At 34.9% G+C, this 26,853-nt stretch overlaps 1 protein-coding gene across 4 annotated transcripts in view; it reads right to left on the bottom strand.

Annotated features, from left to right (window-relative positions):
- PARD3 (par-3 family cell polarity regulator) overlaps window positions 1-26,853 on the bottom strand; it is a 574,792-nt gene that overhangs the window by 154,999 nt on the left and 392,940 nt on the right. For all 4 annotated transcript variants that reach the window (XM_088149996.1, XM_088149995.1, XM_088149997.1 and 1 more), the window contains 2 exons: window positions 25,746-25,973; window positions 18,683-18,899 (listed from right to left, as the gene is read on the bottom strand). In XM_088149996.1, coding sequence (XP_088006122.1) covers window positions 18,683-18,899; window positions 25,746-25,973 — 445 coding nt within the window. The remainder of the gene's footprint in view (window positions 1-18,682; window positions 18,900-25,745; window positions 25,974-26,853) is intronic.

Raw genomic sequence — 26,853 nt, 5'->3', positions numbered from 1 at the left:
CCAAAAGACCATGAGGGTGGGGGCCATACACGCTTCAGTAGGCAAGCTGTTCCAAAGGGCCTGCTATAGAAAATGATCACCATTTCCCTCTCCCCACTTCTAGTCAGAAAAAGCTTGGCATTTATCTAAGCATAGAAAAAAATTCAAAAGCATTTGATGTGTCCAAATATTACTACAGCTATTGCATACTGCTGCTTGTTTTGCACTGGCTGGATTCATTTAATTTCATATCACGCTATGCCTTGCTTCACAGAATTAAAGCATAACTACTGGGGCATGCTAGGGCATAATCACGATTCACAATAGATAGTTTCACACAATATGATCTGCTAAACCAAACAAACCAAGTTACCATCTGACTTGTGAATTCAGTCATAGCTGGATGATATTCATGTGCATCTTCTCTGCTGTTCTCCCAAAAGGAACTTGCTGTACTTGAAATGCTGGCTTTATTACGACAGCTTTATGTTATTTTGCTCTTGCCAAAGGGTCTACTAACTCAACACTTGTTTAGCTTTAAGTGCAATAAAATAAAAGCAGAAAGCCAAAGAATGATATCATGCCTTTGACAGCCATGGATGAAGCAGACAGTTTTGTTGCAAGAGCAAAGGCACACAAAGCAGTGACTGAAATAGAGATCTATTGGATTCAATTTTGGCATGAAAATATCCTGACTTGAAGCTCGTCAAACAGAGAACCTGCAGACACTTCAATGGATAAGTCTGAGTTGTTGAAACAGCACCCCAAACTACTTGGGAGGGAAACTCTCCATCCTCAGAACTCCATAATAAATATTTAGTAGAATTTCTCAGTTGACAAAAAGCTTTAGTAAAAAGTATTCTGCCTCCTTACAGCTCAACCAAAATATGATGGAGATCCTCACTGACTATCTGTATGTCAGGGATTTCTTTTCTAGAAAACAGGAAGAAAAACAACGGCAGAAAAAATAGATGCCAATCTAATTCTCAAATAAGAATTTTTTAAAGAAAAAAATGCACACTGAACCCCATTCACAAAATTACAATCTATAACTGTTATTTATTAATGTTGTATGACTCATGGTGATTTAATTGGCTGAAACCAGACCTATTGGTAGTAGACTAAGTTCACACAAAACATGTTTTATTAAATACATCACAATGGCTTGGTTTGCTCAAAAATAAATGAACCTCATGATAGTTGCCCAGTCTTAGAATAGACTTAAATAGATATGTTCTAATTATTACTAAATCTGGATGTAATCTAATGTAAATAAGTTTTACTTATTTGAGACTGGGCTTCATAGGAAACTCTAGAAAAGTGTATAGTGAAAGTTTACATAAGCATATAAAAGGTAATCAAACTCCTGACAGTTCACCTGGAACCTCCCAAATATTAAAAATTCCCAACAGATCTCATTATCTGTAAAGCCTTAATACGTCAGCATTTTTTCTTGTCAATTAACAGAAAATCTTTAGTGATATAAATTTTCTAGGAAATACCTTTGCTGAACAAATTAAGCAATGTATGATATTACCTTGAAAACTTATTTGTCCATTTAATTTTGGTGTTAGGAACCTATTCCAGAGAGAACACAAAAATTATACTGAAAAAGTTCTCTGGCCTTTTTAAAGTCTAACACTACCAGGAAGTAAACAGATAGTAAAATATACATTTTCAGAATCATAACAGCCATATCTTGTTTTAATAGGTATGTAAGTTACATTTACTTTACAAATATGGAACAGGAACTACAGTAGCAAATGTTACATTGAGCTGAATGGCCTAGAGGAAGGTCTAAATGAAGCACTTCTTGATTAATTTGCACTTGATTAATCTGCACCCATCAACCAAAACCTATTGCTTCAGACTTATCCAGAGCAATTGCTCAAGTATACTGAACAGCTGTTCCATATTCATCAACAAAAAGTGCTCACTGATAACAGACAGCTAATTTCAGGTTCATGCCGAACCATGAGCAAGTTAATTTAGCATGGATTCATGCTATTTGAAAATATGTGAAGCAGACTGAGAGGAAATGAAGGAACTGCATATAGTACATGTGAAACTATATTATACTATGTCAGACTGTTGTTCCATATCTTAAGTTAGGGGTAGGAACCAGAAATTCTTGATATGACCAATAACACAATAGATTTGTGGAGTTATGACTAAAACATATAGAGTGCATCAATTTGCCTACTCCTATCTTTTTTGTTTTGTTTTGTTTTGTGCCTTTGAGTCAGTGTTGTCTCCTGGTGACTGCCAGGAGAAGTCCCTGCAGTTTTCTTGGCAAGATTTCAGAAGTGGTTTGCCATTGCCTCCTTCCTAGGGCTGAGAGAGAGTGACTGGCCCAAGATCACCCAGCTGGCTTTGTGCCTAAGGCGGGGCTAGAACTCACAGAACTCCTGGTTTCTAGCCTGGTGCCTTAACCAATACACCAGACTGGCTCTCCTATTCCTATCTTACAGGGTTATATTTCCCAGCCTGGTAAAATTTTATAAATTTATTACAAGGATATTTATTTATCATATGGTATTGGGAATCTCATTAATGTATATCAATCCACAACTTGTGAAGTGTCTTTGACAATAGCAAGTAGAGGTTAGGGAAGAAACAAGGATAAATCGGTTAGATAATATATTCACTGTTCAATGAATGAAACATGGGAAAACCTACATGTGCAAAAGAACTAGTCTTAAACTAAGCCAAGCTAATCTACTTTACTGAGTTGAAAATCCAGAATTTCATATAAACGATCAGGTAACTTATGCTTTTGTTTAGTGTGTTCTTCTGATTCCTTCTGAGAGGAAATCAGGGCCTGGGCTTTGCATTAAAAATAAGCCAGATTTTCAAGTTCTTAGATATCAATAGCACCAGATCTTATTTTTATTTTTTATTTTTGTAGCACTCTTTCTCTTATAGCAATATTATAAATAAACACCAACCACTATTACTTCTGGTGTGAGACGTCTCATTTTTTTTTTTTTTGCATATTTTATTTTATTCATTTATTTTATGAACAGCAGCATTCCCCTATACTCCAATTTAGGGAAAGTAAGTTATAAATTAATTGAGACAAAACGCTCATCATAAGCATAGCAAAGTTTTAATGTTGCTTTCTCAAAAATATAAATTAACATTAAAAAACCTTACCTGAGACCTATCAAAATGACAACAGTGGTATCTGATGACAAATATGTTGCAGTGTATTCCCCTTGTTCCTAGAGCTTGCTTTTAGGAAGCCTTCAAAAAGATTTTATATGCAGCAACAGTACATAGTTTTTGAAGGAAGCAGAATTTGGTAAATTGCCTCTGCAGAGCTACAAGGTGGATTAACTAGCAATGCCCAAGTGTACAGCTACTGCACTGCTAATGTGTTTGATCATGCCAAATATTCCTTTTTGGTCTATTACTAATCATCACTGGCAGATCCCAATTGGCCTACTGTAATGTATTATATATGGGGCTGCCCTTGAAGATTCCCCAGAAGCTTCAATTAGTTCAAAAATTGGTGACTAGAATTCTAACTGGTTTAGCAAGATGAAATTCTAATGCAGTAATTTTGAAAGATCTATGTTAGTTGCTATTTGCTTCTTATCCCAGTTCAGGACAGCAGCTTATCTCCCATAATACATTGTTTATGCATTAAAGTATCCAGATGAGGATATTACCTGAGTACCATAGTTGGTGAAGTACAAAGGAGCAAGCCTTTTCTCTAACACTGCCCTGATTCTGGAACCTCTTTTTGAAGATAAGGACCTCAAGTGCCTTTACAGGAAATATGCCAGTAGACAAAACCCAGGGAAAACTGACATACTCATTCTTAGATATATCTTTTTGTATGTCTATAAGCAAAGGATAAGAACATTTAAATGACCACAAAATTTAGAATAGTTAAAGCTAGTAAAATTAATAGTTATCACTCTGGAGTGATGCAACTGGAAAACAGACTTGAAAAACAGACAGTGGGAGTCCTTGGTGCTCTCTGAGCTTCATTGTTTGTTTGCAGACATTTCATTACCCAACTAGGTAACATCATCAGTGCCCTGAACAACCAACAACAGAGAGCACCAAGGACTCCATAGTTCAACCCTGAGCTTCATATATTCTTTTTTATTGAAAAATGACTGTTTGGCAAGATGGAGGGCAGCAGAAAAATGGAAACACAACGGATAAGAGGATGGATGGGATCAACGAGATTACTGGAATGTCCTTGGAAGATTTATGAGTTAATATTAGAGACAGTTGAAATGGCAAGCACTTGCTTTTCCAGCACCAAGAGCTAAGTGCATTTTGATGGAACATGAAGTTAAGGTGCTGCTGTTGAATGTTGAGTGCTGATCTCTTCATTGTTACTTCTAGTGTTTGCTATCTAAAGAAAAGCACTTATTGTCTAGCTTTTAAAGACTGTATTCTGTTCTATCACTGCAAGAACAGGAAATTCATTTTGCAACTCTACTACCTCTCCTCCCTTGAGTGCCTTGCCAGCTTAGGTCCATATTGCAGCCCAGACTCAGATTCAAGCTGGGATCCAAAATTGATCCATACAGTAACTGGGAAATCAGTAGCATTTCAGTCATGGACAAAATTGGAGATTCTCTTCACTTTTACATTTTATAACAGTTCTTTATATTTTATGCTAGTTTTAAGTTGCCTTCTAATATTAATAATTTTACTTTATGTGCTAATGCCTTGCTGCTTCTATAATGGTCAATTTTACCTGAGTTTGTAAGTTGTCCTGAAAATTTTAGCAAAATGGAAGGCAAGATGTAAACCATTTCAATAACATAAAAAATAACTATTAACTTGTGCTATAATGTGGTATTTTTCATTCATGGAGATATCATCTGAATTCCCAAGGTTCTAGACTGTGAACAGCATTTTAGATCAGTGAGGTTTTTAAGCTTTGCCCTATTGATTTACAGGAATCATAGTTAGGACCAGCAAGGAACACACATAGCTGTTTCCTATGGAAAAAAAAGTTGGAATTCTAATCAACCTTCTTTCCACATGCATTATATTCCAATATACTATAAATAATTACTTTTATGGACTGAAATGAAAATATTTGTTTAAAACTGCATCTCACATATAGAAAAAGCCTATCATTCAAGCATATGCCATTTAATAAACTCAAGCTTAATTTATTTATGGTGGGAGCAATATGTAAGTTCACACAAAGACAAATCTCTCCTCCTATAAATCATATATATATATATATATATATATATATATATATATATATATATGACTCTGCAAATATTAACCTCAGAAAATATATTTCCAGAGTGTTTAATAGTTAATAAAGTAAAACAAAACCTTACAAAACTGCTCCAAACGATTATGCTAACTATTGTGGATATTCAACCTATACCAGTATAACAAATTAAATCTCAAAAGAAATGTTTTCAACACATACTGAAAAGAATGTCATTAACATATTCTTTCATCTAACAGATTCCTCCACACTTAAAAGATGATATTTATTTACCATACTTTGCTATAGGCTGAATAATCACCAGCCTTCAATTTTCACGTGAGCTGCAGATGAGAAGGGGAAAAACCCATCTTGAATACAGGCTTGAATTGAAATTGACTTTGAAACTCTGAACTGTCAACACATTCTCTTATGAAAAGGTTTGCTTTACAGAGATTATAAAGTAGGTGTCATTCCTGACACTTGCATTTTATATTCAGATGGCGGGCCTGGAAGAGAAACGTTATAAAACATCATGAAGGGTCTTAGACAGCTCAGCTGTCATAGTGGAAGCCTCTCTGGGCTTGCTTGGCAGATATTGTGCTGTTGATGTCAGAGTTTTTTTACTTTAACTCACTGACAAGCAAAGAAGAACACTGAGAGAATATGTTATCAGGAGCCACTGATACTTGTCTTCAGTAGTAGGTCAGTCTGACACTTATTTGGTGCATAAAAAAAAACAAAACTATGATCTTGTTTCAGATTAAAAATCATACCTTATACTCCAGTGGATATCAAAGTCTAAGATTTATTCTAGAGAAAACCCAGCTGGAAGAGGTTACTTATCATGCTGTTTCTTGATGACAAATGGGAAATTCACAAATGTTTAACATAATGTTTCATTTAAAAACTATAATTCATAATTACCCAACAACAGTTTCTTCCACAATGGTATTCCAGATCTGTAGGTTAGACTGGGAAATCAAAAGTCATTACAGAAAGACAATGGCAAACCACATTTGTACTTTTGCCAAGAAAACTGAAAGGACATATCCATGTAGTCACCAAGATTTATTTATTTGATTTTTTTCCCCTGCTATAATCAATGTTCTGGGTGATTATAATTATAATTTTAATGAAAAATTCCTAGTAAAGTTATAAATTTAGAATAAGCAAAAAATTAAAATCACTTAAGTAAAATCATATGAACCACAAACACATATAAAGAATACATGGAGGCATTTATAAATCAAAAATCCTCTTACAAAACTGGTTTAAATTTCTGACAACATTGAATTTCAGGGGTAAGATATTCCAGAACACCAGAGAAGTATATTTAAGTTTGATTTGAGAATTTACTAACTTATCATAATTATTAGCTGATATTATTAATATATTAAAAATAGGTTAAGTAAAAGAAGGCAAACAGTAAAAATTTTAAGAAATACGTTTATTCCATTTCAAGGTCATCTACTTCATTCAATACTTGTCCTCAATAAATAAATACAGCAGTTAAGGACGTGTTGTAAATCCCTTGGCTCCCAAGCTGCTCAACTCGCAATTGACCACAAGAAACTCAATTCCTGTGGTCTCCTCGCAAAGAACAGCTCTTCCAGAGCGCAAGTGGGTGATCCCAAAGATCTCTCATCTCAGGAGAAATTTTCGTCAGCCAGAAAGTGGCTCCTAGCCAGCAATTCTTGCAGGGACATCTAATTTGCCATCAATCCTCATCTAGACATTTGACTGGCAAAAGCCTCCCTTTCTTAAATACCTTTGTACTTAATTACTTCACAACCTAAGAGACATATTCTGACCGTCAGGGAAGATCAAAGATTCTTGGTGAGCGCCTTCTTTTTGAAATTAAGAAGGCGGGGGGGACATGCTATTTTAAAGGATTTTAATTTAAAAGCGAAAAGCTTAATAAGATCATGATCCAAGAAAGTTTTAAATGGATAAAGGGGTCATTGGTTTAAAAAAAAAAGAAGAAAAATTTGCCTTTGAAAATAGCAAAATTAATTAGACTAACAAACTAGAGCTTTGTGGAATGCTGATTGTTTATTTTTAAAGACAGTAGATAATTGGTGGATTTTACAAAACAAGAAGATAAGGATATATGAGCTAAACTGTGAGACTGTAACTATGAAGAGGTAATTGGGACTAAATTACTAAAGAGCGGGGAAAGCAAAACAGAAGAAAAAAAGAGAAGTTTGTCTTGCACTTTCACCAAAGTAATTGACATGCCTTCACTTTCTCACAATGGCAATTACAAGAAATGCTGCTAAATTAGAAGGATGCAGGAGTTCACTAGAACAATTTACAGTAAGGGCATTTCACCAGATTTATTGCAGAAAATGTTTGAAGAATTTGGCAAAAAGATGATGGCAATGGTTAAAAAGGAAATGGAAGAAGGATTTGCAGGGACAGAAAAAGATGTGAAAGAAGAAGTTAAGAAGGCTGAAGAAGGCTACAGACTTAAAACAAATTACTGACAAAGTGGAAGTTTTGGAAAATAAGAAGTTATAAAGAGAGAGATGGAGAAAGATTTGGACAATTTAGCATTACTGGAACTGAGAGAAAAAGAATTTTGCTTAAGATTTAGAGCAATTCCAGAACAATGTGGAGAAGATATTGGAGAAAAGATTGTTAAGTCTCCCTCTAATTTTCTGGATTGGGAGGAAGATGACACTGAGACTGAGATTGATAAAGTCTATAGCATTAATATGCTTTACAAAATTAAGAAATGTTCCAAGGGATTTTCTTGTGTACTTTGTCAGGAAGAAGACAAGAGACCAAGTTTTACAGCAGCATTTTAATAGTAGATTGAAGATTGATAATACAGATGCAATTGTACTTAAGGAAATTCCAATTAGACTACTACACAAGAGAAAAGAGTATTTTTTTCTGACACACAAACAGAAGAAAATTCAATTTAGATGGGATAAGTTGAAAGGGGTGATTTTTACTTTTAAAGAACAGAGATTCAGATTGAACTCTGTGCACAAAGCAAGAGATTTTTTGGAAAAATTTACAGAAGAACTAGAGGAAATACAAATGGAAGTGGAATAAACAGAAAAAAGCCATGGAAGATTATTTCAATATAGGATTACTGCAGTGAGATTATTATATGCACAGAGATGGAAAGATTAGATGGAAAGACACTACCCACTATGGAGGAATGGTTGGTGAAATTGACAGATCTTGCTGAGATAGATAAATTAACTTCTTTCATTAGAAAAAACACAGTATCTACATTTATTGATGACTAGAAACCCCTATGGACTTTTTGTGTAAAAATGAAAAGAATGAATTTGTAATTTATGGCTTTGATAATTAGACAGGGTAGATTATAGAAAGAAAATTATGATGCAACTTTAGAGAGAGAGGTTAAAATATAATTGTACATAACTGCTGTGAATAATATCAGATGCCACTTCTTTGTAACTTTTTTCTTTTCTATTTTTCTTCAACTTTTTTTTCTTTCCTTGTACTTTTTGCTTTCTCTTTGCTTTCTCTTTTTTCTTCTTTACTTTATAGTAGTTTGTATTACTTTTTATCTTCTTTCTTAAAAGTTTAAATAAAAATCATACAAAACTTTAAGTCCCATTCAGTATATTGAATAAGTGTCAAGACAAGGAACCGCTTCATCTAACCCCCAGATGTTACTGATTTTCTATGACACATGTGGATAAGACAAACAGCCAAGCTTCAGTGTAAGATATTGGGGAGTATCCAGTACACTTCACAATGAGTCCTCTACCATCTGAACATACCTGGAAAAGAATTAATTTTCCTGCAGTGTCTCATTGTCAAACCTTGTGTGGAAATCTTACGCTTAGCCTTCTCTATAACATACTTGTTTCCTATCAATTTGTAATATGTGTGATCTGACTCCTATACTTTTAAGTGTTACTACTGCATGATAGGAAGATGGTAACATGTCTTTCCTGACTGTGTTCATCAACTCTTAATATTCAAAGTAACACAAGGAAATTTATGTTCCATTCTGCAACATATTTCTGTCTAAATTCTCACATGTTCAAGACAAATACATAGAATTATTGCCTTAAGCTATATAGAAGTTACTAATAACTGAAAGGAAGGCAAAATATGTCTTGCTACAACCATATGGCTATGGCTGTAGAATAGCAAGCCCCTAGAAGAGGAGAAAAATTTGGTATCAGGTCTTAATAGCTTAACAATCAATAAAAGAAGCTATGGAACGGGGACATGATTAGATAGCAATCTACCCCCTTGGAATGATACAGAAATGGCAATTTGATCATGTGACAATGGGTTTCTGTCATGCTGAAAAGACTGTGGATAGCCTGGAATTATCATGAAATAGCTGAATCAATTATTTATGCGCCCAGGTATATCAGACAATTCCATAAGGAATACTTGCTTCTCAACAGCCCTATTCACTACTGTACTGTCTATAGCTTTTTGTGTTAGGGGCTCAGAGAAGCTGTAATTTTCTTTCATGCTAGTACAGATTTTGGTTAGCTTTTATTGTGAGAGCATTTCAGAGTTCCCACACAATAGCTAAGATGTTGTAATGTTCCTTTCTTAGTTACCTAAGAAAACAAGAAAAAAAAAGAGCAGAGTATAAAAATTATTAGCAGGAAAACAAAGTTACACAGATACAGCCATCACATGAATTGAGAGAATGATTAAAAGCACCAATCCTTTAGCTATTTCTTTTATTTTAGTGTTGAGCAACTATTCCGATTAGGGAATATGAATCAAGTTTACAATCAAGAAAAATTACAGTTAGTATAGTTAGTGAAACATCTGAAATACAGTTGCAAAAGTTATGAATTAATATCTAAAACAGTGGAAATTATTAACTTTTCCTTCTCCCCTCCCCCCCCTCTCTCTATATATACATAAAATGAAAGAGCCACCTGCTTTTCAGTACTGTAGACTCTGAATTATCCTCAGACATAAAAAGGCACAGTAAATTAAAAAACATTGAGCAGACAATAAAAAACTCTGAACTACAATATAGGCAGAACAATCTGCGCTTGTTGTTTTCCCAAATGTCTAGTCAGAGGTCTCAGGTGGCTAATGTGGGAGGAACACACAATTCAAAGCTCCAAATAATATGTTTATGAATCTGGACATGTTCTGTGCACTTTCAGAGTGGCTGCGTAAGAAGAGACAACAGTATATCTGATTTCAGCTAAATAGGGTTTTTAAACTAAATTATCTATTTCCTTTTGCAGGACTGGATGAAACAGCACAGCAAGACTCTCAGTAATCATTCTAAATGCAATTGAAGAATTCAATTTAACGGTAATCTGGGAATATTTAATTTGCATTGGTTTCCAATAGGTTGGCTTGCCATCTGTACTCAGCCGTACAGCAGACCCAAAAATGAAAGCAAGGCAGTCTGTATTTCAAGTATCAGAAGACACATCTCTAAATATGTGTAATATATACACTGCAAAACTTTTGCAAAAACTATTGTTACTTTCTTTAAGCAGGTAAGTGGTCAGACTATCCAATAATATACATTTCCTAGATAATAGATCATATAAAGGTACAGGCATTATAAAAATAATGTCCTTTAAAATACAAAATGTATTGGATTCATTTATTAAGAGACTATACTTAATTTCTTATATCTGCAACCTGTTAATTTTGAATTCAATGAGATATGCATTATTTTTCTTAGATTCATAATCTTACTTTCACATATGAGAAAGGAAGAAGTTATTCCGAAGAATTGATCAGCTGACTTTTTAATGGCAAAAGTTGTTTCTAGGCTAAATATACAGGTATTTATTGAAATTGGCAATGTCAAGTGGCCACCTTGGATAATGATTATCACTCATTGTTTTGTTTTGTTTTACACATGATTTACACATCTGAGGGGCCTGGAAAATTATACATGAATAACTTAAAATATTTTTTTACAAGTTCTGAAACTTTAATCTGTTCATTTGATCCTAGTTTGTTTTAGGAACATAGAGTATGCCAAAGTCCAATGTATAAAACTGTAGATATAATAGCAAAATACACTACACTCTCTACACAGATGCTGCTGCCATAATTTCACAAACCCAAATCAACTGGTTCTTAATTTTGACAAATCTAAAATTCTGGTATTTGCTAAGAGAGCCACCCAACAGTTCTGGACAGTAGAAGGGCATAAAACAGAGAAGGTTACTACATTTAAATACCTAGGGGTGCACCAGAATTGTGCAGTGCAGCTATTCCTTAGATCTTAAAGTACTATTAAACACTTCTTTTACACAAGCGGAGGACAATTGATCCTTGCAAATCATTGGCCAAATCCTTTACAGTGCACAAGTGGGAATTTATGTGGAGAAGAATGCACTGGAATCAGTGCAACCCCCCTTTTTATTGAAGTTTATAGATACAAAGACAAAAAACTAATACAAACTAAATATATACAGAAATTACTTCCCCCTTTATCAAAATAAGTATAAATAATTCCAGTAACTTATCACCTTCTGATATTTCAACAAAAGATCTTTTCTTCCCATATCTCATCTCTTATCTATAAACAAATTATAAAGCTTCATTATTCAGCCCTAATCAGCAAAAGTCCATTAAAAGTTACCAGAGATAACAACATATATATTTTAACCTTAATCAGATAAACCAGTTTTATATTCCTTTACTTTACTTTTAACACAGTAACTTATCAATTTCTCTAAAAATATAGCAAAAGATCTCTTCTTCCCATATCTTATCTCTTATCTATAAACAAATCTTTAAAGCCTCAACATTCAGTCCTAGTCAAGAAAAGTCCATTAAGAGCTACTGGAAACAACAACATATATATTTTAACCTTGATCAAATAAACCAACGTTGTATTCCTTCCATTTACTTTTAAGAATCTTGAGCTTTAATCCCTTTAAAGTGTCCAAAAGTTGATTTCTTATCATTTTCTCTTTGTTTCTTCTCAGAAACTCCTTCATAAGTTTCACATCTCTTTTGTAAATCCAAGGTAAGAAAGTTATCCAAATCACTCTTCCAGTTTATTATTTGTATGTCCTCTTTAATTATTAAGACATCAGCCAATTTCATTTGTAAATCCAATGTAACATCTTTTTCTGTATCATTCTTGTTGCCTGACATTTTTAAATCCACTTTCAGATCCACATTCAAATCAGCCTCAGTTCCAGTTTTATCCAGTAAAATCTGTTCCTCTTCTATAACCAATTTTGAATCCATTTTTATAATAGCAGACAATCTTAATCTCTGAGTGTATTGTTCCCAAATAACCTTGCATTCTTCCAAAGTCAGATATTTTTGCTCCATTCTGTATTACTGGGCCCCTTCTCCTTTAATTATAATCTTTAGTTCTTTCTGGTTCCCTCTAGTGTCCAACCTTCAAAGTCCCTCTTATGTTTTTTTCCCAATCAACAACACTTTCCATGGGAAGGTTTCTTACAGTTAGTTTCAAAATCTGTTTATTTATTTAATAAAATTTTAAACAACCCACAGGAAGGATTCTTGTAATTAATTTCAAAACCTTATTTCAAGTCCCTCTGGCTCCTTAATCTGTTCATAACTTTCCAAAATCAAAGTTCTAATCACCCTTTTGCTGTTTATTCAAAAGTAAGATTTTTTTTTAAAGTCCTTAAACTTGCATGAAATTTCTTTCATCAAGGATAGAACGAAACTCACCTGGTGTAATGAAACTTGCAATATTCAAAAGTGATTAATAAAGGAAGTATGCAAACCCAGTGTCCTTTTGAAGACTCCGAAACACAGCTTAGGCAGATATGATTTTCCCAAAATACTTGTTACATCTTAAGGCAAATTAAGCAAATTTACAAAGCAACAAAATAAACTTTCACCACACACAATTATATTGTCTAACCTTTCCTTTTTGTTGATATAAATATACCTGTAAATCATCTAGATTCTCTCTAGATTGAGGTGGGGATAAATCAAATAAATAAATAAATAATAAAAAGCTGACAGTTGTCAAATTTCATTAAGCCAACATTCAGAATTCTGTATGCGCTCATCCTTCCAACTGAATAAGATCCTTTCTTGCTACAGTCCAAGCACGATATAGCCAACATTCTTCATGAATGAAGAAATTCCAAATTTGGGTGATATAATTTAACAATGAATTGGCAATGAAGATATGGAAGTGGTGGATAGCTTCTGCTTTTTAGGATCAAGCATCAATAGTAAAGGAGCAAGACGTCAAGAAATACGGTGCAGACTAGCACTTGCTAGAGCATCCATGAAGGCCTTGAAAAAGATACTCAAAAGCTGCGATGTCTCTATACCTACAAAGATCTGAACTGTACAAGACATGGTATTCCCTGTGACACACTATGGAAGTGAGAGTTAGACTTTGAAGAAGCAGGAGAGAAAGAATATTGATGCTTTTGAACTTTGGTGTTGGAGAAGATTCCTAAGAATACCGTGACAGCCAAGAAAACAAACAAATGGATCACTGAACAAATCAACTCAGAGTTCTCACCCTAGGCACAAATGACCAGGCTCAAATTATCCTATTTTGCCCACATTATGTGAAGACCTAGCTCTATGGAAAAGCCTCTAATGATGGGAAAGGTGGAAGGAAAGAGAAGGCAAGGACAACCAGCAGCAAGGTGGATGGACTTAGTTACAGTGGTGATGAGTGCCCTGTTGGAAGACCTGAATGTCCAGGATAGGGATAGATCGTCATGGGAAAATCTATCTATGTGGTTGCTAGGAATCAAAAATGACTTAATATACATAATCAATCAAAATCTAACAACATCCTTAAACCTTACCTTCCTCCCAAGAGCCTGGCTACCCTCAGTAATAACATCTAAATTAAAAGGAAGTAACACTGGGCATGGACCAAAGCAATATGAACTAATGTAACTTCACATTCATTAGATCGCCAACATAGGAAGGATGAATCCAACGTTTTTTAAATAACAGTTGAGGAACTTAATAGACCCCAAAACTTTTTTTTTGGTTTGATTAACCTAGTTTTTAAACCATAACAACTATTCTTAACATTTCTTAAAACCTAGAACCATTGGTTTGATAGTATAAGATATCCCAATTCTATATTCCATTCCTTCTATATTATCTGCATTTATTTTTATTTTAAAATGTAACCGTTGATAATACTGAATTGTTCGTTTAGCTTCTACAAAAAATATCTTCAGTGCTACCAGTTTTTCAGAGACTGCTAAAGCATCTTTGCTGTTTGACCATTCCCCAGAAAATCAACCACTGATATATCAAATTAAAGTATCTGAGTGGAATCAAGTCATTCATTGTTATCAATGATGCCATATTCATTTTCACTACATTTATTCTTATCCACAGACTTGTAGCTATTTTCATCCACCTATTAATGTCCCATTTATCAGGGCTATATAAATATTCATATCTATTAATAAAGATACTTTTCTCTGAATAATTATCCTCTGGTATTTAATATGATCTGAACTATTTTTGCATACATCTAATTATACCTTTATCACTTGGCAAAATATTAGATTCTGATTGCTCCAATTTATTGTGTATCTAGAGTTTTTATTATATTACTGTATCAATTCTACAATCTAGGAAAAGTCTTTGATAAATTAAAAAGTTTCAAGATATCATGAACATAGAACAATAACTTAGATTTGATTCCTGCTCCCAAATACTCTGAATACCCCCAGATTGTATTTTTAAATGTGACAAAGGTTCCAATACTAAATTAAAGAAGATAAGGAGAACTGGGATTTACTTGACATGCTGAGAGTGTATGAAAGTAATCAGGGTCACATTTCCCCTCCCCTTAATTATTATTTAATTATTATTTCATTTTTGTGTTTGGTTTAGTAATAGTTAATTTTCCCCCAATATACACTGCAGTTCTTTTTTTTTTTATCATTAGAGGGCAAAATGAAATTGTACTGGTTTTCAGTGCCTTAGGTCTGTTTATTGATAATCATAAAGGCTGATAATAGTGCAGCCTTTTCTTTTTTTCTAACAGATGGAAGAATACATACAGTACGCTATAAGACAGAAAGCACTGGGGGGGGGGATAAGACCCTTTTTTCACAATTTGGGGTCTTGGGGAGATTAGGGAAAAATAAGTACATAATGTCCCCCAAAATGGGGGAAAAAAACTAGTTTGGAGACTGCCTATTTTGTCTTTTAAAGAGCTCCCACATCCCCAAATTGTAAAGAAAGGATTGAAATGTTTTGGCTCTGAGAGGCTCTAAGAGACAAAAGGAAAGTGGAAAGTGTGTGTGTGTGTGTGGGGGGGGTATTTACAGGTCATACATGGTTTTCAGGCAGCACCTTGTCCTCTGATATATACTGTCCTGCAGAAAGATTGATTAGTTCCTAAAAGGCTGGTGTTTCGAATTTAACTGAAGTTCCCTGTTCTGCCCATGCAAGATTTCGTAAATATAAAGCCTAGTGTGCAGCTTACAAGAATAGTATTACCCTTATCAGGCTTCTTAAAAAATGGTCTGAAATGGAATACCTTATAGCAGAGACAAGCAACTTTTCCCATGGACTCTGGACTGGAATTTCTTGTCATAATACCATCTCTGCCATGTATAGACCTCAGGGCTTCAGATTTCCCCAAATAAAATGAGAAGGTTCTATGGCATTCTCTTATCTACCCCCAAGAAATGAGCTGCAGGCCTCTGACCAATAATATTCCTCATCTTCTGTTCCTTAAAATTTTTTACCAGTACAACCCCTTCAATGATGCAATCAAATAATGCAAAAGATGGTTAACACATCAGTGAACATTTTGCAATTGAATATGTAATTTGGTGAGCCCCAAGATTCAAGAAGAAATTTAGAAATTCATAAGTATCCATGTTAAGCACCTGTCTAAACTCCCTGGATAAAATGTTAATCACAGTCAACAAGGTACAGTAAAGCTATTTAAATATTACTTAAAAAGGAAAAATAATCTAGTGATTTATTTTAATATGTTCAGTATTCATTTCTCTGTATATGTAATTTGATTTTCGCAAAACCTCTTAATAATATAACATTTGATTTAAATATGTTTATGACACTAATTCATGCAGACCAAAAAATGCAAAAAACCCCCAAAAACCTGGCTTGCAGATTTCAACTAGGCTTCATTTAGGATCTAAGAGGATGCTTTGGCCACTTTTGTAGGGGACCTTTACCAGAAACTAGATGATCAATGCTACTGTGCTAGTTCTCTTAGACCTTTCAGTGGCTTTCAGTACACTGACCATGCTGTGTTTCTGGGCTGTCTGGTTTGGCTGGAACTTGAGGCATTGTTCAACAGTGGTTCCAGTCCTTCTTGTTGGGTTGTGGCCAAGAGATGTTGGGGACTATTGTCTGAAACCTGGGTCACTGATTTATGATGTCCCACAGGGTTCTATCTGGTCTCATATGCTGTTTAACATCTACATGAAACTGCTGAGGCAGGTCATTTAGAGTTGATGACACCCAGGTCTAATTCAACCTACCATCTAACTCCAAGGAAGCAATGAATACATTAAATGTGGTCTAACGTCAGTAATAGGCTGGAGGAGGAAAAACAAGCTGACAGTCTGGACAAGGTAGTGATTGAGGGAAAGCCTGGATGGAGTTGTGCTCTCTCTCAGAAAGGACATAATTTATGCCGCTATTGACAGATATAAGCTACAACAGAGAAAAGACAGTATGAGGGTGTATGTGTAATGGGGGTCAGGGGGAGTATTGAATCCTACTCATCACTCCTCTGATTATCATTAACAGGCTTATGCTCCTCATGTACTGTACCAATGCTAGAAAACACTATGCAGGCAAGCAGTGTTTCAAAAATTACCAAGAAATTCAGTCTTTTAGAGGTCTGCAACTGAGAAATAAAATGGGGAAAGGTGGGGAGGACTCACATCAATGTAAACAAAAGAGAAAAAGAGCAGTTTTGAATATCACATCAGAGAAACATTTTTTTTACAATATTTTATACGACATGTTACAACAGCAACTAAGAATGAAGGATTACCGTGTTTGCTACACAATAAGTGACTGGAGCTAAAACAACAACAACATTGATTTGGTTCAGGCAAATTTTGCTGCTTACATACATTATTCTTTTGGAAGGAAACCTGATATTTACAAAGCAAGGCATCATCCTGCTCAGAAAGTGATATTGTTGTTATTGCTCTATGCCTAGGGATACTGTGACAGCATTCAGTTGACTAGAAACGTACAAATGAGACTTCATGGAGGCAGCCCAGGATGAACTCAAAGATACTTCTTTATGAGCAAATCCATCCAAATAAACATCACAGTAGCCAGATGCTATAAATATAATAAAAGATGGCATTGGCTGCTTTTGTAATGAAGGATACAAAATCATGATTCCACACTAAAATATGACTGTACATTGTTTAAAAACTAAAAAGTGATTACATATACATATTAATAAGGGCTTCATAAGACACCTCTGCAAGGATTGGATTGTAGGTAACCTGCATACTCTAATATTAATTTACAGTTTACAATATTTATTTGGCTGATTTGTGCTGCCCATAGGTTATGATTTATTGCTATCCATGGAAAGTGCAATACTAAATCAGGGAGGAACACAGACCAAGAGTTTTAGAAAACTGAGGTGTACCTGAGGCAGGTGCCGTCTTCAAGAAAACTTGATCAGCGGATATGCTTACATTCCAAATAACCAGTTTATCATTCATCAGCCACTTCACTGTGGCTGCCTAGTAATTTCCTATTGGCTTTCTCAGTATTATACTAGAAGAATTTTATTTTAACCATCATCTTCCTTAAAAATGTCTTTCAAGTTTTTACAATGATTAAATAATTACAGCTGAGTCTATTTTGCTAAATCCCCAATCATTTGCAAACAACAACCTAATTCCTGTTTGGCAGTTAGGAAATGTTCTCCGTTCCAAATACAAAACCAGAAAGGAAGTACTGGCATAAATTGCCCAAACTTCACAAGGAATCTCAGTATACCACATGAAGCATATTTTTTCATGCTAATATTTCAAGCAGTTTGTGAAGATATAAACTGGGCCATGATAGCATTTCAACAATAAATTATCATAATTGTAGAAAACATCTAGGGTTATCATTCAATGATATCTGTTATAAGCCATGATGATGCCAGCATGATGAAACAGGCATCATTATCTCATTGGGCAAAGGACATAGCTTAGTATTAATGCCACAAGTCATCATTTGCCCACCCCTGTCCCATCTGAAGATGCCCATGTTAGTATTCCTTTGCTTTATGAAAATATTGACCCTTATCCAGATGTGTCAATCTCAGGAAAATAGAATTTACTCTGATAGAGTAATGTTTCTCAGACTGTAGAGGGTGAATGATTGACAAAACATTCAATAACACATTTTAATTATATTCAAAGTATTAGTATTTGGGAAATGGGTAGTGAACTATAAATAACGTTATGAGGAAAACAGGTGGTCCCACTTCCCAAATGTGGCATTTGATGAACAGCAAAACACAAACAATGAGACAAAAAAATTAAGTTTTTCTGCAATTCCTACCTGAACATGTCCCCAAGACCTTTGAGCATTCCTTTCTTGGCTTTGATTTTATCCTTCTCTTTATCTCGATCTTTTTTCTTGTCCTTCCCAATTTTTTTCCGGTCCCCTTTGTCCTGACTGCCATTCATCTGTCTTTCTAGAGAATGGGATGGTTGATCACTAGATGTGGACACAGATTCTCTACCTGATCGTGAACTTTCTTCTGTGTCTTCTTCCACTAAAAGAGTAAAGAAATTTTAGCATGGGATGGAAGGAAAGAACAAAAAGGGTTTTTTTTTTTTTTAAATGATATCAGTTTCAAACACAAGAACCTACCAACTCCACATATGTTTGTAAACTGCAGTTTTGTTAGATTCAGACAACAGACAAACTACCCATTAATTGAAAAATTTTAATAAAACCTTACCACTTTCCCTACTCTTTTCAAAGCAGACAAGGCAAGCAGGAGATTTAAGCCTAGAGGTGTGGAGCAAAGTTCATTCTTATCAAAATAAACCATAGTTTATCAAGATGTATTAACATATCTATTTTTTCCATTGGCTAATGAGTTATTAGAATGCATATAATATATCAATTTCCATATAATTCTAAATTTAAAAGCTCATGTACTATATAATCCCACACCCAGTTTCATAAGAAAGATGAAAAAGACATAAAGTGACCCTTCCATATTCAAAGACATCAGATCCCATGCAGTTTTAAAAGCTTGCTCTCAATCTGCAGCTTGATCCTATACTTGATTTCACATAGGCTAGCAACATGTGAAACAGGTTACACAACATTATTTCTTTATTTACAATATGTGTATTCTGCTTACTCAATGCATTCTAAATGGCTCACAGTTTTAAAACAAGATAGCATCAGTTAATCAGTTAAACACCACAGTAACACCAACTCATGCTGGCAATGCCCACAGACCCCCACTAAGTGCTTCACTCTAAAAGCTCTGTGAAAGTCTTTGGTCTTAAATTGCTTCTAAATGATAGCAGGGTAAAGCCATTCTATTTGCCAAGGGACAACTTTTCCAAAACCAGAGGCCATGACCAAGATCATCCTCTCAGCTGCTTCCCTTTTATTTCCAGGAGGTTGGGACCAACTGCATGCCCTTTCAGCCTGCACATACTGGGTGGGCAGATTCCACTTGCAGCAGATGATTCCAAAGAAAGCAAGAATCCAAGCCATAAAGTGCTTTGTAAGTAATAACCAGCACCTTGAATTGGACCTGGAATTAAACTGGCAACTAGTGGAATCCCTGCAATATAGATCTCATTAGTTAGACTCAGTCAGCAGGGAGGCAGAGGCATTCTGTGCCAGGTATAGCTTTCAAGTCATATTCAAGGGCAGTTCCATGTAGAATTAACTGTAGTAGTTTAAATGAAAGGGGACAACCCATTCCAGTCAGCACCTTCTGATCCAGGAAAGCTCACAACTGGAAACCAGCCAAAGCTGGCCAAATGCCTTCCTGGCCACAGCTTTCACCTGTGGCTCTAGCAGGTGAGTCCAGAAGGATGTCCAGACTGTATCCTTCAGGAGTAATGCAACTCCAACCAGAGCTGAAGTTGAAACTACCCTCCAACCAGACAGTATTTATGTCTTGCTGGGATTCAACCTGAACCTGCCCTATCACATCCAGTCATTCAAAAGGCACCAGGTCCAAACTGCTGAGTGTTCCCGCATGAACACTGATTGGAACTGCCTACTTAGGAAGGAGTAGAACCACTGCCTCTGATCTGCAAATCCTTGCAATAGTCCAAAAGGACAGCATGGTTAATGGTATTAAAAGCTTCAGAGAGATCCAGAAGGATAATGAGATTATGCATATTTACTACTTGCACAATATATATATTTTACTGTGATATGGTACAGTGGTACCTTGGGTCACGAACGCTTCTGTTCATGACCAGTTTGGGTCACGAACAGCACCGTTCGCAAAATTTTGCTTCCGTTCGCGAACTCCGCATCGGGTGACGAACAGGATCCGCGGCCATTTTCCCTGCCGTGACACGTGGTCGTGGCTTCCTGTAGGGAGGAGAACTCTCCCTCCAAGCAATAACCGCCTCCCCACCTGCCCTCCTGTCTTCCACGCCAGAAGTTGCGTCGAGCAAGGTTAGCGTTCTCTCTCTTTGTACTGTACTTTGTGTCATATTTTTGTGGTTTTAAAAAAAAATACATATGGTTCAGAACGGATTAACCATAATTACATTGAACCTTATGGGAAAATTTGATTCGGGTTGCAACCAAAATCAGTTGGCGACCAAATTCGTAGGGGTCAGAACAGATTAACCGTATTTACATTGAACCTTATGGGAAAATCTGATTCGGGTCGCGACCAATTCAGGTCGCGACCAGAGTCACGGAACGAATTAAGTTTGTGAACCAAGGTACCACTGTATCTCCCTTGATGAGCTTTTTGGGTGTTTTCAGAAGGTGTGAAGGGAAAGATACAGTACTGCTTAAAAGTTTGCGAAACCTTTTGAACGTTCAATATTTCTACATAAGAAATATAAGAGCTGTAAGAGATATAAGAGAAAGACATTAAAATGAAGCCTTGAAGATTATACCCAATAATTATATAATTATAATTAATAATTATACCCAATACCCAATTCTTATACATAATGAGAAGCAGATAAATGAATAAATGAAAAGGTGCTACATGCCATTATACACAAGACAAAGCCATATGGGGCAATGGTATGAGTTAGTTTAAGCCAATTTCCTATGTCCAATAAATGTGATCCTAATCAGGGGGTGATCTTTTGTTTTTTCTTCTTTTTTAACATATATAAATATTAATATAGTGGAAATTTTGGCACTAAGCTCAACAATTTATAAATCTTTTTATATCATGAAAACAAGTCATTCATATTTGGTATCTTTTACTAATGTTATATTGAGCATTAATTGTGTAACTTCAGTAATTATCTCTTCATTCATAGATAGTATCTTTTTTGAGGATACACCTTTGTTTCAAATATTTATTTTATTTTAAATAAAAATGAAAGGATAAAAATAGCCCTGTTTGGTGGACTCACATATAACTGCAGACAGAAGATTAAATCAGATTGCCCTTTTGAATATGATGCAAGAGTGCACATAACCTCTATTGAACAGGACCAATAGGCCAAATTTTCTGAAGCTATTCTCCTAATTACTTCATAAAGCAAGCAAAATGCATATGAGAAAACATAATTACTGAACATGAAACTGTTCCATAGTTGAGTGTCTAGACTGCTTATTGTATTACTTAATACCAGCCGAAGCTCCAGCAATTAAGAGAGATAAGAAAGCTTTGCCAATTTATTCAGTTTCAAATGGCTTGCTCTCAGACTACACACTAAAAAATGGGCTCTGTTTCTTGTCATCCTTTTCAGGAGTTTGAAAACAAGCACTATGATTCATATGATCCAAATATCCCAAGCAGTCATCTCTGACTTTCTGATTATAGCTCTTAAAAATCTATACATACCTTCCGCCAAACTTATCTTTCATACATTGTTTAAGAGTATGAATAGCTTATTCTTCTGAGGGGAGCAATTATATTATGTTTGCAGAGTCAGTGTGCTCCTCTATCACACGGTGTATGCTATAATTTTAGAACTCCCAACAGGACTTCATAAAGATTTCTTTATAAACAATTCATTGTAACTCTTTCTTCAAAACAAAAAAACGTCAGTTAGCTGGCAAAGAGGCTTCTAAAACCAGCAATTTTCCAGTAATATGTTGCATTGGTTTCACAATGAGAGAAGGAAGATTTCTAAATTCTCAATTATTATTATTATTACTTTAAACACATACACACATACAAAGCACATACACTGAAGAATAAAAAATGCTTGAACATAATTTACCTAGTGACATCTCAATCCTTTAACTCCCCAATGCCCAGCCCATAATGAATATTGCCAAGTGCACTTCAATGTGGCCACCATGTCACATTCTGACTTGGACCTATAGGATTGTGTTATATTCTTATACATATAAAGACCTAGGAGACCCTCCAGGGTGGTAGCATGTACTCGCCAGTGGGAGAAGAAATCACAATCCAAGGACTTCAGATTTAAGCCCTTCTGGGTCGCTGCCTAACTTTTCATACATTCTGTCCCATTTGAGTTAATGAAAAGAAACAGCAAGATAAGATGTAGCTGCTTCAGGAAAGGAACGAAGTGAAATAATTTCTGCTGTTATTATAGAAGAGAAAATAATATTTAAAATTTTCTCATATTCAATAATATTATGAGTGTTTTTAGGAAGAGGGATTTAAACAAAACAGAACAAAGAACTTATGGGAGGTAGCTCACTCCTTATTGCAAGAGTTTCTTAAAATATAAGCACATCAATCCTTTTTTCAAATTCCTTGTATCAAACTAAAAACTGATTACTTCTCTTTTTCCAACTTTTTTTATTCATAAACAAATAGATAAATATAAGGTGACATGAAAAATATATTCTATTAATTGGCACTGAAAATACCTAGATATATTTGTTTAATTTACATACATTCAATTTTCATACATTCTGTCCCATTTGAGTTAATGTCCCATTTCAACATACCCACTAGTGCACAATTCAAGAATGCTAAGGTTAAGTCTGAAGAGAATCCTTCATATTATAGTATATTGTTTATTTATTTGCATAATTAGTATTCCATTACTTCTTGCAACTCTAGGTTGCAGGGGTATCTGCAGGAAGAGGGAGAGTTTAAAAAAGTCAAGATGACATGATTGAAGCTCCATATTTTTTTATATGCGTCAACATGCAATGCATGTAACAAAGAGGAAGGGCTTCAAGTACATGGTTGTGGCCACCATCTTGCCTCTTTTGACTCCTCCCCTTGCAGACGGCCTTTCTAGGTTGCTTAAAATATATGAAGCTAAACATGTCTATAAAATTTCCATAAAAATAATCCATAACAAATAAAACCTTAAATACGATTAATAAAAATTATTACTACCAGTAGGTAAGGTCCTTCTGCCCAAATATACTCCCAAACATATTCTCTGCATGTTGGAATCACTTTTAGGGTGAAAAAAGTAAAAATGCAAGTGAATCCCATTAGAATATGTAATAGTCGATTGCTAACTTTATCCTTTATGGAATCTGCCAAGCTTACACATTTTAATTAAAGAAATATTACTTTTCTTCACTTCAGCCCTTTCACTGCTCTCCATATATAGAATTCTGCACCCAAGCATCAGATATAGCTGTCCACCAGCTCCATTTGGGAACGGGGGAGAAGATCCCCCAATATTGCAGCACCTACGTTCATCAGCAAACTGCAAGCAGCAGCACTGAAATTTTCCACTTGTAAGAAGAAAAATAGATATTTTGGCTTTTCACAGAATTAATGCACTTTATTTTATTAAACAAAAATTAAAAAATAATAATGAGGCTAAAAATTTTGCCTGACTTTTTTGATGACATCAGTCCACCTTCTGAACTTTCAGAAACTGTTTTTTGTTTTTGTTTTTGAAATGTATAGTTCCCAGCCAACATTTATAAAAAGAGAAATGCTCTACTGGATTATTCCTGAGATTTCTGAGAAGCCCACAAACAGGAGATAGAGACTATTAGTCTCCTCCTGTTCACATTCTTCAAAAACAGATATTGGAAATTATGTTCTATACTTGAGCTTATATGTAAGCATAGTAGCCTCTAATGACTTTATTCACTATAAATGTTATTCTCTCAGGCTGAAAGTAGACAAAAGTCACAGCAGAAAAAGGGTGTCTATTGTGAACAAGAACAAAAGGAAAAGCTGCTGTACTGCCCTCCAGACATGTTGGACTTCAACTCTCCTCATCCCTAATACATCTGTACTTCAGATGTACAGACATCTGACATGAACAAAAGAACAGTGGAGATATATGGCTTTATCCTGGATTGAATGGAAAAGAAACTGTAAAATTATCACCACGGTGGGGTAAACAACAAACAGTGCAATCAAATAATGTCTATTCAAAAGTATCACAGAATAGAATCACAGAACTGGAAGAAGCCATTTAGACCATTAAGTCCAGTGTACTACTCAGCACAAAAATTCAAAATAGAGACAAATGGCTGTCCAGTCTCTGCCTGAACACATCCAGCAAAGAACAGTGCACCACCTCCCTAGGTAACTGCCCCATCAAACTGTCCTTACTTTTACATTTTCCCTAAAATTTAACTGAACATTGATATCTTGTAATATAAAAGCATTATTTCATGTCTTGCATTCTGGAATGAGAGAACAGTTCTTGACCTTCTGTGTGACACTTCTTCAGGTATTTAAAAATGCTATCATATCCCCTTTCAGACTTTTTTTTTCTGTCAGCTTAGCCCACCTATTTCTTACAATCTCTCCTTTTCATTTCTAGTCTCCACATATATACGGACAATAAATATATGTATAAAAGAATAATATATATATATATATATGTATGTATGTATGTATGTATGTATATATTTATAGAATAAAAAACAATACACATTTTGAAAGAAAAATGTAAGGAAAGGAAAGGAAGGAAAGGAAAGGAAAGGAAAGCAATAGGTAAGCAATAAGTAAGTTAAAAAAGTACAAAGAAAGACAGAGAGAAGGGAAGGGAGTTATAAAGAAACAGCTTCTGATCTTCTAAACAGCAGTTGCAAGTACATTTATATTTTACCCTTTCTAAGATTACAACATAATTTCCTTTTTTCCGCAGTTTACCCTTTCTAATCATCAAACCCATAAATCACAAGTTCATTTTTTTCTTTTTCTTTCAGCAGAAAGTCCATAAGGTGTTTCCAGTCATTTCTAGTCTCCTGATCATCCTTGTTGCCTTCTTGGCACCTGTCCCAAGAATTGAATTATTCTTGAATTGCACTACCCAGAATTGAACACAGTATTTTATGTGCATCTCACCAAGGCAGAAGAGAGTGGAACAGTTACTCCCTGTGATTTGGAAACTATAATTCTATTGATGCAACCTAAAATATCCATTGAGATTTCCAACAGAATTTAATCCCAAATTATTTATTCATTTTGAATTAGAAGACTGAAAGGGAATTTAAAGAAAGGAATTTACATGATGAATTTACTTACAGGTTTCCATGCCTTCATCATCCTCATCTGCAACAGGTTTATCATATGATTTATCTATTGCTGCCCTGAAACTTTCATTGCATCCTCGCCCTCGGATTATTCGTGGTCGTGGACGATGGAAAGGGATATCACCATTCAATGTCACCTCAGCAACTGCTGTCTGCAAACTTTCTAAAGAGCTGGATTTCTTCAGGCCTAACGAAGGGCCCACATCTCTGGTTGGAGAACCTTAATAGTTTTGTTTTTAAAAAAGTTAATTAGAATTTGCAAGGAGGTCATTTATTCACATCCACAATAGTTCACTGGGAATACTTTCAGTGTTATTCACATTATCTCTATAATCTCTGGGGAATTCTAGGCAGTTCTACAGGTTTAAGCAACGAGTGTCAAGTCATACTCTATTATTTGATAAGGTTAGCAACATCCCACTTTTCAAATTGATGGGAAGGCAAAGTCATCACTATGGTTTCAACCAATTTAATGAGAACAAAATAATTACCAAGCTGTTAAAAAAAAGGGGGAGATTAGAACTCAAATATTAAAGATGTCAGCATTATAATTTGAGTGGCATAGTCAGTTAATTTCTTTTTTTTTTTTAACTCCACAAAACAATCCTATGTAACTACTGGAAATGACGATCATTACAGAGATTGTATTGACCTAAAATTAGCCTGCATTCTTAGAATAACATCTAGGGAAAATTCTGCCTTACTAGCTACTTTCATGAAGTGAATTTTAATAACCTGCGCTTAAATATTACAGTTTTCCCAAGGGCTAGTCTACATAGATTTTTCCCCTAGAATTAATTAACCTGTATCAGTATAGTTATTATACATAAAAACTCATGTTGACAGTTATTATGGACTAAATGGAACTAATGTAAATTTCCTTACCTTGATTATTAACAGAGACTACTACAGCATGATAAAAACTCTAATAATCACAAATAAACACACAGGGAATATAAGCTAATAAATAACACTAATAAACAAAAAATCCTATTAATTAAAATGACAAATATAGATTTTTAAATGGCATGCCTATGAGTAACCATAGTATATGCAATCAACACTATATTACACCAAAAAGATCAGGAATGGGTCTTATA

The sequence above is a fragment of the Python bivittatus genome, unplaced genomic scaffold (genome assembly GCF_059951505.1).
Source record: "Python bivittatus isolate LINGU-HERP-01145 unplaced genomic scaffold, Pbiv_v1 ctg000610_np1212, whole genome shotgun sequence".
Classification (NCBI taxonomy): domain Eukaryota; kingdom Metazoa; phylum Chordata; class Lepidosauria; order Squamata; family Pythonidae; genus Python; species Python bivittatus.
This window is presented reverse-complemented; position numbering and strand designations above follow the sequence as displayed.